Consider the following 13176-nt stretch of genomic DNA (forward strand, 5'->3'; position numbering starts at 1 on the left):
GTAGAGATTTGAAACTGAGAATAACGGGTTGTTTATTTGGAAGTTTCGATTTAAATATTTTCAAGATGGCCGCCAAGTAGACCGGAAGTAGATCATAACTTAATAATAAATAATGAACTGTTTATTGAGCCAGAAATAATGATAGCAAAAACAAGATACAAAATTATTTGACCAGAAACAAAAAAATAAAATAATCCTTACAACTAAAATAAATAAAAAAGTATTCAAATTACAATGGCTCAACTGGTACAAGAACAGAAAAGGTAGCAACACTACAACTGATTTTAACTTGTACCAAGACATACAAAAACAGAAAAAAAAACTTAATCGTATACTGAGTAGCATTTAAAAAAAAATCAAACAAACCATCAAAAACAACAAAAAAAATAATAAAAAAAGTAAAATTCCATTATTACCATCTTTTAGTTAAATTTATCTTATAGATAAACCCATCTACTAGCCAATCAGAGCGCGTGAAATAGCCGTAACCATAGTAATAATCCCTTAGATAGCTTAACCAGAATATGGTAGTAACGAGCCTAATAACCCCATTTGATAGATAACTATCGAATAGCTTAACTGACCAGTTATAAATTATATGACGATTTTAAATGATAATTGAACAAAAATATCTATCTATATTATATATAAATATGTTCGTTATTTTAAATAGAACGTTATATGACTTTGATAAAAGTTATTGGTACCTAGCATTTTTCGTTTTTGTGTTATTTTGGTTTTAATTTTGAATTTAATTCTCTACAAATTATCTATAATCATTCCTATACCTATTTATTGTGGTTTGCCTCATATTGAGAAATTTATTAAAACATGCACGAAATGCAGGTTTTTTTTATTAGAATGCTATGAAATTTTGACAGGTTTTTGTCCATGTGTATATTATTGTTGTCATTAGTTACATTTGAACCGCGTTATGCATCACTTGATTAAGCGACAAATGAACAATGTTGAAAAAAACGGAATTTTCGTTTTCATCTCTCTAAAAATATAAAACTTCTCAGAATAGACAGGATTATATATAGTATGTCCCCGGATAGGTGAAACGACTCTTATAAAATGTAAAATTTTGCGATATTAATTGTAATTTTTTGGGGTTTAGCCCTGCTTGGTGAAAGACTAATTTTGAACATATTTTCAAGTTTTAAAAAACAAGTGAGTGTTGACACTGAAGCGAAAACTCCTTGTGTGTCAGATAAAACAATTTTTACCAAAGTAGGCCGATCATTCCGAAAATTTGCATATAGCCATAGTTTTTCATTCTGAACAAAACTTCTTAGTAACACTTTCACGTACTGTAAACAGAAAAGGTACTTTATCTGCCACAAAAAAAGTTTTTCTTTCACCGTCCAGGCTCACTTGTTTTTTAAAACTTGAAAATATGTTCAAAATTAGTCTTTAATCAAGAAGGGCCAAACCTCAAAAAATGACAATTAATATCGAAAAAAAAAATTTTACGTTTTATAAGAGTCGTTTCACCTATCCGGGGACACACTGTATATACAAGATCACATATCAATGTCAAAATCAGATTATTAGTACACGCTTACTCTTTTTTGAACAAAAGAAATATTAAGAAACTTGGGAAGAATTCAAGAATCATCATCGACGATTTTTTCTTGATCAATGTGAAATTACCCAAAAAAAACACGTTAAAAATAAAAAGAAAGTGCGGAAAAGTGACTAACACTAGATTAACTTCAGTTATAAAACTTCTATTATATCATAACTAACTCCAGGTTTAAAATGTCAAGCTCAATTTTGACATATTTGTAATCTTCATTAAAAATCCTTTAAAATGAGTACAAACACGACCTATTTATCTTCAATATTAATGAAGTTATGGTCAACTTCCGGTTAAGAATGTCAACGTCAATTTTGACATATTTGTAATCGTCGTGAAAAATCCTTTAAAATGAGTACAAACACGACCTATTTATCTTCAATATTAATGAAGTACATACACGTATCTGTAGTTGGAGTAGGTAGCAATGTACCAATATTGATTGGTATTTGTTTGAAATATACTACAAAGTGTAAACATTACTAGAAACATTTCTGACATTGTTGATAGTGGATATCTATGTCTAAACAACGCTTAAAATGTGTTTGGAGTAGATAGCAATATCCAAATATGCGACAAATGAATAGAAAAGAAACATATAATACTTCTATTATATGATAACTAATTTCAGGTTTAAAATGTCAACCTCAATTTTGACATGTTTGTAATCTTCATTAAAAATCCTTTAAAATGAGTACAAACACGACATATTTATCTTCAATATTCATGAAGTTATGGTCAACTTCCGGTTAAGAATGTCAACGTCAATTTTGACATATTTGTAATCGTCGTGAAAAATCCTTTAAAATGAGTCCTAACATGATACGTTTAATTTCAATATTACTCGAGCTATTAGCAACTTCCGGTTTGAAATGTCAATGTCATTAAGAATATGTCAAATTCTTAATTTTTATAAAATATCTTAATATTTGTCACAAAAACAAAAATATAATAAAAAAAAATCAAAAATTAAGGTTGGTATTTTTTTAATAAAAAATACATCATGAAAGAACACCATGAAGTTGTCCATTTGCCTATTATATGATAACTAGCTTCAGGTTTAAAATGTCAACCTCAATTTTGACATATTTGCAATCTTCATTAAACAAGATGCGTTTAATTCCAATATTACTCGAGATATAAACAACTTCCGGTTTGAAATGTAAATGTCATTTTGACATAATCTTAATTTTTATAAAATGTCTTAATATTTGCCACAAAAACAAAAATTTAATTAAAAAAAATTAAAAATTAAGGTTGGTATTAATATTTGAAAATCTAAGCTATCTTCATTGTTGCCAACTTAGGATTTAATGTTTTTTATTCTAACTTTTTTGTTTTTTGAGATAAATGCGTCATCTTTGGACTCATTTTAAAGGTTTTTTAATGAAGATGACAAATATGTCAACATTGACGTTTCAAACCGGAAGTGATTGTATTTCCATTAATATTAAAGTTAAATATGTTGAGTTTGGACTCATTTTAAAGGATTTTTAATACAGAAAATGATGGACAATTAAACTTTCTAGACTTGAATATCAACAAAAATTTAGATAAAGTCTCGATTTTAACATTTTTAGACAAAACACGTTCACCGACTGCATCATACCATCTGACTCATATAACTGCACAACATAAAACGGCCAGTTTTAGATTTGCATTCCATCGACTCTGTAATAGTCCGCGTTAAACAAACCAAATTACATTTCAGAACTCAAAAACATCATAAAAATAGGCCTTAATAACAGATTTAAACTTAGAGACATACAGAAAATTTATAATTACAAAACACCACGTAAATACATTTCAATTCCATTTAATCCTGGATTACAATTTAAAATGAAGAAAAACCTTTCCAAACACAATCTCACACCAGCTTTTATCTCCAATAACAAACTAGGTCAATTAATTACTAATAACAAATACAAATTCAGCCAGTTAGAACTTAATGGAGTTTACGAATGAAGATGTAATGAATGCGAACATTTTTACATAGGCCTAACTGGTAGAAGCCTTAAAACCAGAATTAAAGAGTCTTCTTTAAGCATTTAAAGAATAACAACCATACATCTTTTTTGGAAAGCGCCAAATTTCTCAAGAAAATTAAAAAATCCAAAAAACTGGACCTCTATTACAAGGAATATTTTATACATATTAATAATAAAAGTGACAATGATTTGCTATTAAATGACATAACAGAATTCAACAAATATAGGAATTTCCTTAAATTTATCTGTACTGTCACTGTCACTAGAACTAACACTAGACCAAGAACTAGAAACGTTGGGATTTGGTCCCACGTCTCTCAAAACGGCTAAACCCGAATGATTCTAGTTCTAGGTCTTGTGTTAGGTCTAGTGATAGTGCTAATGTATGTTTTAGTGTAATAAATATATGCAACATAGTAATATCTTATGCTAAAATGGATAAGATGAGAGATATTAATCTATTTGTAGAGTCTCTGAAGATGGTCAAGGGCGGAAACTAGTTAGACTTAAACTCTATATAAAATAAAAGACAAACTTTATAATAAACTTATAATTTCATCTATTTTTGACACGTGTCGAACACTTAATGAGAGATGCCTAACAAACCTAACGTCCATCACAAGGAAAAAATTTCAAAGAATTGATAAAGATTTTCTCAGTTCTGGACGTATCGAGACCAAAAGTTTTACCATAAATGGTAAAAAAAATTTCCAAATTCAATTTAATAATAAATTTATATTTTTACGTTGGAGGTCTTGGGTTTTGATGATAATTCTAGACCTAGTAGGTTTGTCCAAATCTAATTTTTGTCATTAATTTTTTGTTTTAATTGTTTCATTTATTTGATCTTCTGTTTATTATTTTTGGTAAGTAAAAGCTAATAAACTAAAAGATTATCAATCATAGCTAATAGTAGAAATTATAATAGAAATAAATCAAACGAAAAACTGTCAAAATGTCATGGCCTTCTAATAAAAATACAAACAGTTTCCTGCATTTCCTGCATGTTTTGATAAATTAATTATAAATAAATAGGTATAGGAACGTTTATAGATAAATTGTAGAGAATTAAAGTCCCTTTCTGATAGGCTAAAAAATATGGGGCGTTACATTTAAAATTTTCGACTTTCTCACCATTGCATATGGAAAAACAATAATTCATTTTTTGACCACCCTGTATAAGATACACCAATACAACAAATAACAATCTATTTGACAGCATCTTAAGAGTAATCGAGCAAATTTAGAGCTTTTTTGAATGAAGATTGGCTGAGCTATGAGGTTTTAAAGAGCATGGTGACATTTGCCAAAAAAAGCTTAAAACCAAAATAACTCAAAAACGAAAAACGCTAGGTACCAACACCTTTTATGAAAGTCAACATACTTTTTTAAGTAAAATTAAAAGGTGCAATAAAAACTATAGCATTCCATTTAAAATAACGAAGTTATGGTCCACTTCCGGTATACCGGAAGTGGCAGCCATCTTAAAAATATTTTATATCGAAAGTTCCGAATGAAAAATCGATGCTACCAAAATTTCAAAACTGTACAAATAGTAGAACCTAAAAAAGTTCTAACGAACCAGTTACATGAGACACCCTGTATAATTACTCACCTGCTACTGAAGCTGCTTTTGAACTAGAATCCCGATAAGTTCCGTTAATAATAGCGAGTTCCATTAGCTGCCGTTTCTTTAATTCATCTTCACCATCAGCTTGCTATTAAAAACATTTAAAATTAAAAAATTCAATTAAAAAAATGATATATTTACAGGCACTAAAAGTTTCTTAACTTCTTCAACAGCCCTTTGCAATTTTAATTGGGCCCTATTTTCTGTGTCTTCAACAGTTAAAAGAACATGGAGTTCATCTTGAAGGTGTTCCCAATTCGGTTTACCTCTATTTTGATCTTCCTATAAGAAATAATCGTTAATGAATACAAATTAAATTAAATATTGTTTAATAAAATTACCTTCTTTTTATCTCTCATTGAACCTTTTCCTCTAACCATAATTTTACACCCCGTTTCTTGTTCAAGTTGTTTCGCAGTCATTCCTCTTGGTCCCAATATCCTACCAACGAAGTTAAACTGAAACAAAATTATTTATTATTATTTATTACGAGGAGGACATTTTACGAACATTAATCGACGTCAAATCGTTACGTAAGGATACATGCCAATAGAGGAGAAACAATAGGAAAGAGGAAATGCATAATAGTGTTGCGTTTTGTATTAATTCATTGTTTTCATTACCCTCGTTTTTGTAACAAAGATCTTTTTAATGGAATTAACTATTTTTAGATAAACTTACGTCCGGGTGTTCTTTTACGGGGACATACACCTTCTCCGTAAGTGTGGTCACTGTACCCTCAGGTTCCGGCAACACCAAAGGCTCCTTCTTCACTCCATTTATTTGAAATAAACTTGCTCGTACTTTGGCAATTTCTATAACAAAAAAAAATAATAATTAGTTAAATATAATTTTGATTTTGAATGAAATTGAGGTTATGTTAACAAAGAATAATTTTAGTGCCAACCCCAAAACTAAAAAGTTACTAAAAAAATTATTTTTAGCTTGAAATCTTTTTTCTAAAACTTAATAAATCAATTTAATTTAATTGTTTGCGTTATTAAAATAAAGATAATGATAATAACTAATTAAATTGTTTTTATTTATTTCTAAAAATTTATTAAATAGGAAACAAGTAAAACCGCGCCATCTAGTTGACATTTCCTAAATAATTTTGTTTTAAAATAATTTTATAGGTTAGTTTTTATCAAAACATTTTTTAGCGTTATTATGGGTATGATAATAAATAATAAGTGAGGAAAGTTTGAAAAAAGAAAGAGATGAACGTGGATGGCGGAAGTAAATCTTCTCTGGAAGGTATGCACGCTAATTCGCCGGTATCTCGGCCAGTTTGGACGCGACGAACTCCCGCGACGTCTCCTTCAGGCACTTCCACGCGTAAACAACCTATTTATAGTCGTCGAGATGGTAAGAACGGGTAACTTCCCCAAGTAAACGGCCGAGAAACGACCAGATGCCGGCGCGTTTAAAGACCAACACATCGCCGTAGCCCGAGAGAGGAGTCTAAACACGCCCAGATTTCCAGTCGTGACTCAAGTATGTAAAAGGAGGTATGCGATATGGTCAGTGGCGTACACAAATTCTTTCCTTAAAAAAATTTTACTTCAAAGTTTTATTTTTAAATCATTTTTTTGACAGTTCATAAATCTAACCTCACTTTTAATAAAATGATTTTGATTTAAATTTAATTATCATAATCAATAAAATGAATAATGATGATAATAATGATTATTACTATATTGATTTATACAATAATATGAAAAAGAAGTTTAATATTAACACAGATAAATTGGTTATTGAAATTAAATTTTTTTTTGTAGGTTGGCATCAATTTTAATTGACAACTAATGTCAAATCATCTGATCTAAATCATAAGATTTCTTGTAATTTTTAATGTTATGATTAATTATAGGTTACGCCACTGGTAAAATAGTAGTGTTACACGAAGAAAACGGACTTCTGTCGTATATCGAGGTTAGTGCAAGCACCGCGTAAGAATATAGATGCCCGTCGGCCGTCCATCGGTTGGTTTTCCTTTTCCAACCAGCGTCCCCTTCCAGCGTTGCCGGATTGTTTCGAATGTGTGTCACCGACGGCCCCCCTCACGGGGCCCAGAGAAATTCAACAACGTCCGTATGTTGTGGACGCTGTTGTTGTTGCAAGTCCGAATTCGAATCCCGCACTAAAAACAATACCCCGACACAAGTTTCCAACAACAATAGACGAAACACACAAAATAATCTTAAAATCAAAAAAGAATTGATGGAAAAAGTTGCATAATAAACGTCATTTTGACATTTAAAACGTCAAAAATGATTTGATAGGTTATATTTTTTTTCTAACCTGAAAATATATTCCGTGTATGAGTCAAGTGGAGTTGGGTTTGGTTACTTGGTACTCAACCGATATAAATATACATCGTTTGAATTCAAAGCGGTAATTTAAGCTGTGTTTCATAGAGAGTTGCTGCGCAGTTCGAATCTCGCGTAATTAAATCAGACGCGCTCTCGCATATGGTTTCAATATTTGAGAATCTGTCTCTTCATCTTCTCCCTGTCCCCTTTTAAGCGTCCGTAAGAAATTGTGGGAATCAAAAACGACCCACTTTGATAAAAAAAACTCTTCATCTCGAGATCTTTCCATCCTGGATTGTCTGTTAACTTTTTAAAACTTGAAACGTTTATATATTTATGACTTGAATGTGTTAAATCTGTTTTAGAAATACAAACGAACCAAAACGGAAATTTGAGCAACGCTTAAGACATCCTGTATCATCGTTATGTATACAAATGGAAGTGTTACAAATGAAATATGTTGAGGTTAAAAAATAACTTTTTAAGATAACTTAAATTGAATTATTCGATAATTGGTTTAGAAAACGAGTCGACAATAAACTCTAATAGTAGAATTGGCCCCAATTTAACGGTTAGCTGCAATTATTAACCGGAATGGTAAAAGGGTGGCGCTCCCATGTATTTTGAAATCATTAAGATGATCATCGGACGGTGTAATTGTTCACCCACATAATAATATAAAAAGAAAACGTTTTAAAAACCCAACCCTTTTCTTAAATTTAACGATGATTAATTTTATTTGTATTTCTTTAATTTCTTTTTAGCGATCAAAAAGTGGAACGTCGCTGATCTTATAACGAAATATTCCCTGAACGTTGAAAATTTACAAACACGGTTCTATGTTTAAACCGTTATTGTAAGCCTTTCGGGTTATTTTTAGTGTTCAGACGATGTAGTGTTCGAAATTTTAGAAGAAGAGAGACGATAATAAGAAGGAACGGGGCGGAAATCGCGTCGAAAAATCCTTAATTACGACCGGAGTTAGAGTTAGAAGAAAACTTAAAATAAAATTTGTATTCATATCACAAGATTTTACCAAATCCAGTTATTTTTTTGCTTCTTTTTTTCAGATTAGATAAGAATCGCTTTAAAGGCGTGTGTCAACATACAAATGATTCAAATACACAAATTTGACTACTTTAAAAGCTACTTCTATCAACAAATATTAAAAATTGTACTTTATATTTATTTATTTATTTCCGATTGTTTATTAGGAAACAACAAAACGTAGTTTCTCTCCGTTTTAAATAAGAAGTAGGTCAGGTACTTGTAATTAAACAGCCAGCAATTGCCTATTGTCTTGAAAACGGAAAAGAAAATCCTGCAACAACATTTTTCCTCAAGAATTCTTCAACGTTTAATTAAATTTTAAAAAAAAGTTATTTTTTATTTTATAAATTTTCTTAGCTATGATAGAACTCTCTATTTATATCTCAACGATAAAGAGTTAAATTATTCGTTACTCACGCACTCAGGTTAATAATAAATAACTTGAGTACATACGCGGGAATGGTGTTTGGAAATTTCCCGTATAAATACGCTCCCCGTTTGATGATTTTGAAATGAGAACCGAAAAGAAAAAAAAAAGTTCTTGGACGTACTCGCGGAGTATTAGCTAAGTACAGTTTTGGTTGCACAATAACGTTTTGTGAAAGTACGCCGCTTTTCCGAATTTGGTAAAGGCACGTAGATCGACTTTGTATATGTAATTTAAACGATGTACAAACGTCTTCAAACGATTTCCCGACTCAAAATTAACTATTAGAGGACAAAATGTACCAATTTAATATAAAAAATAAGTTGTTATAATTTTTAATAAAAAATGACAGTTAAAACGTCAAATATGCTTTTTAATAAGCTGATTTGACTTTTTAGTACAACAAATAAGATTGAGTCAAATTAGCGTTTAGAACTGGTTAAAATGTCATTTGTGATTAACCTTAGTTTAAAAATTGAAATAAAATGAGAAGAATTCGTGATAAAATTCTCTAAATTGATAAAAAAATAAAATCCAGAGGAAATGACTTAATTGGTAACCGGGCCAAGACATTAGGTGAATATAAACAAGTTCTAATGAATTACAGCAATAATGTTCTTAAGGCAAAAAGAGAGTTTTGAAAGAGGTTCTGTGAGGGAGTGAAAGACACACTCAGCAGTGCAAGAATTCACAAGATTCTTGGTCGAGATCCGGCATTGCCCCTGATGGCAGTTTTAAGAAAGAAATTTTAAGAATCTACGATAGACTCGATCAAGGCTTACAACTCACACGCATATAAGGGACTCCAAATCAGGCAAGCGTATTCTAACTTATTCAGAACGTAAGCACAATACAAGGTCTTTAATAAGCAAACACTTGTGAAATATTTAGACATACGCATCACAAAACCACATATGTGTTTTAAAACTAAGACTTGCATTAAACAGGACTCCTAAATCCCTGTACTCCTCAACACGACTTAAAGTGCTGGCAGCAATATTGTAAGGATATATGCATGGTGACGAGCATCGGCTATAAGTAAGTACACAACACTTATCTATATTAAGGTTAAAGATCTTGATATCATCAGCATACTCCAAAATCCGACAATCAATTTTTAGAAGTAAGTCATTTATGAAAAGAACAAATAATAGAAGACCCAAATTTGATCCATGTGGAACCCCTGAGGTAAGAGTGAACTTATTAGAAAAATATCCATTGTAAGCCACATAACATTTTCTATGTTGCAAATAAGAGACCAGAAGTTAAATTGCTGAAGGGACAAATCCGAAAGAGCTCAATTTATGCAGGAGAATTCTATGGTCAATCAGATCAAAGGCTTTGAATAGATCAGTGTATACATCATCCACGCCTGTCCAAGGTGCTACAGATAAAAATATCGTAGCCAAGTTGACCGGAAACAAAACCATGCTGGGAAGCTGACACAAAGGAGCGTGTGCTGGTGTACATAAAAGAATATAATAACATTTCAAATAGTTTAGCAAAATTGGAAATTATCGAAATTGGTCTATAGTTTGAGAAGGACGTACGATCATACGGTGCCATTAGTATCTGGTCCGCTGAGTCGCCACCAGTACGCTTATCAAGCGGGAAAGTCAGCAGAATTGGCTCTACACAACTTGGTTGGTAGAGTATTCAGGACGCTCCAGGATAAAGAGATCTTGGTTGGTTGGATATAGAAGGTGCGTTCAACATCGCAATCTCATAATCTTTTGAAAGAGCTGCTTTTGACAGGGGAGTGGAATCCCCTGCTTTGGTCCCTTCTGGTTGATGATCTAATTGCAATAGTCGAAGTCGTTGGTGTAGAAATACAAGCGTATGTTGATGACATTGTCATTATGGTCAAAGGAACCTGTTTGTCGAGGATATCTAAAGTCCTCCAGGTGACCCTAGATAGTATTTGCGCTTGGTGTAACGGAGAGGATCTTTCGATAAACTTTCGACAAAACCCTCTCATGGAATGGTCACTTGCACGAAGTTTTACATAAAGGTAGACTATCCTTGTGGTCTTGTCGTAGACTTTTTGGAAAAAATTGGGGTTTTACCCCTGAAAGACTGTACTGACTCTATGTGACTGTGCTTAGACCTATAATCACATACGGAGTAGCAGCCTGGTATAGGAGAGTCCGACAGAGTTCAATTCAACGAGTAGCTGGATTGGCAATCTCTGGTGCGATAAGCACAACGCCAACTCTAGCAGTAGATGTTCTGCTGGCCTATCTCCTTTGCAATTTCATATAGAGAAAGTGGCTAGAACTACCATTTACAGATTAAAGCAATATGCTCAAAACTGTTCCGACATGTCCCACCAATGGGCAGCGAAAGACATTATAAGCACTGATATTGTGCTACCAATGCCGTCCGATTTGATGGGATCACTATCAGTAATTAATACTTGATACCGAATTGTAGTGCTTGAACGGTCTAGGCAAAAATTCTCTGATCTAGGCAGATGTTTGCATTCTGAAATGGATCAAAAACGCCGAAAGGGGTCACTTCAGATCAAACAAGGTTTTACAGCCTGGGTATGTACTGTACTGTATTCCAGGTGGAAGTATTTGCTATTGACAATCCTTCTTGAGAGAGGGGTGAAGAACATGACAGTACAATTTCTCTCAGACAGTCAAGCCGCTCTCCAGGTGCTACAGACCGTGAAAGCAGTGTCGGCTATGGTTAATGATAAAAGAACTTTAAACACACTGAGTTGTGATAACAGAATTTCGCTGATCTGGGTCCCAACTCACTCTGGGGTTGCTGGCAATGAGGCGGCAGATGAGCTAGCACGAGATGGCAGCGCTAAAGCGTTTCTGGGGCCAGAGCCAGCAGTTGATGTATTATTTGATGATGTACTGGGCACTGCCGATTAAATGTTAATCGTATCAGATTCTCGATTTTTGGGTAGACGTTAAGGTCGGAGTACAATAGATCTTTGAGGTTGCAGTGCAAGGTTGGTTGGTCCGCCTAAGTAAGATATTCGAAGACATAATCAGTATTTGTGAGCAATTGAAAAACATTAGTAGTCATATGAAGTAATTGGAAGCCATTGATGGGAATTTGAAGCCATCAAAAGGAAAGATATTGGGATGAACTAGAAAATTTGAAAAATGTTGGGAGCTATTAAAGCTTATTACGAGATATTCTGCGTTAACAAGAGACATTAACGCATATTGAGTTATAGAGCATCATCAAAAGCTTAAATATAAGGAACAATTAGGTGTTAGCATAACCGAAAGATATTGGGAAATCATTAAAAGCAAAAGGAATTAAGACCAACTAAATAATTCAAACGTATTCAAGATCATTAAGATGCATCGAGATTATTTAAATCCGAAAGACATCAAGAGTAACTGAAAGGTAGTAAAAACAAGTAGTATTTTGAACACCTGGGAGCTATATTATTTCAAAGCGTTAGTATAAGCTGATACTGGAATGTTATTGAGACCATTTAAATGTGAATTTATTGCTAAATGTACTGTTAGATGCAATTTTTGGGAAAGAGTAATTAAAAATACTGGATATGTGTGAATAAAATACAAGGTTAACAAAATTTGCAACAGATATGCCTCGTAAGCATAACTTTTAGAATTATTGTATTATATTTAGTAAACCAACATTATTTTAATAATGTTATTGGCAATTTATACCATATCAAACCAATTTTAGCTAAAACCAAAAAGAAGAGATTTGATAATGTCAATTTTAATGTAAAAAAATGGTTGAAATTGCTTAAAATTATATTGCCCTTTTTGGGCTATTTTTAAAACGATTACTTATATTTCTGGCTAGATCTTCAAATTTATTTTGGCAACATTTCGCACGATTTACTAGCACAAAAATGTACTGAATGACGATAACAATTCATTATGGCTCTAATTAATCATTGTTTCATAAATATCACTATTGACTATTGTATGGTGTAGAATATGCTCGAAACGTCATTATCTTAGAGCATATGTCTTACAGCAATATGAGAAAATAGTAGTAGAATTAAAATAAATGACTAAAAACGTAAAGATGATATCATCGTGGTGAAATTGCTAAATAATAAGAAAAGGAATTAGGAATGATATGATTTTTCTTTAAATACAGTTTTCTCTCTCGAAATGAGTCACAGTCACAAATCTAAATTTAGTTATTTCACGATCAGAAAACGAGATTATTAA

General features: G+C 32.0%; 1 protein-coding gene across 2 annotated transcripts in view; it reads right to left on the reverse strand.

Annotated features, from left to right (window-relative positions):
- LOC111414448 (protein held out wings) overlaps nucleotides 1-13176 on the reverse strand; it is a 34987-nt gene that overhangs the window by 14412 nt on the left and 7399 nt on the right. For both annotated transcript variants that reach the window (XM_023045794.2, XM_071195542.1), the window contains exons 2-5: nucleotides 5882-6015; nucleotides 5542-5658; nucleotides 5342-5482; nucleotides 5186-5288 (exon numbers count right to left, since the gene is read on the reverse strand). In XM_023045794.2, the coding sequence (XP_022901562.1) occupies nucleotides 5186-5288; nucleotides 5342-5482; nucleotides 5542-5658; nucleotides 5882-6015 (495 nt within the window). The remainder of the gene's footprint in view (nucleotides 1-5185; nucleotides 5289-5341; nucleotides 5483-5541; nucleotides 5659-5881; nucleotides 6016-13176) is intronic.

This window comes from Onthophagus taurus, chromosome 3 (genome assembly GCF_036711975.1).
Source record: "Onthophagus taurus isolate NC chromosome 3, IU_Otau_3.0, whole genome shotgun sequence".
NCBI classification, from domain to species: Eukaryota; Metazoa; Arthropoda; class Insecta; order Coleoptera; family Scarabaeidae; genus Onthophagus; species Onthophagus taurus.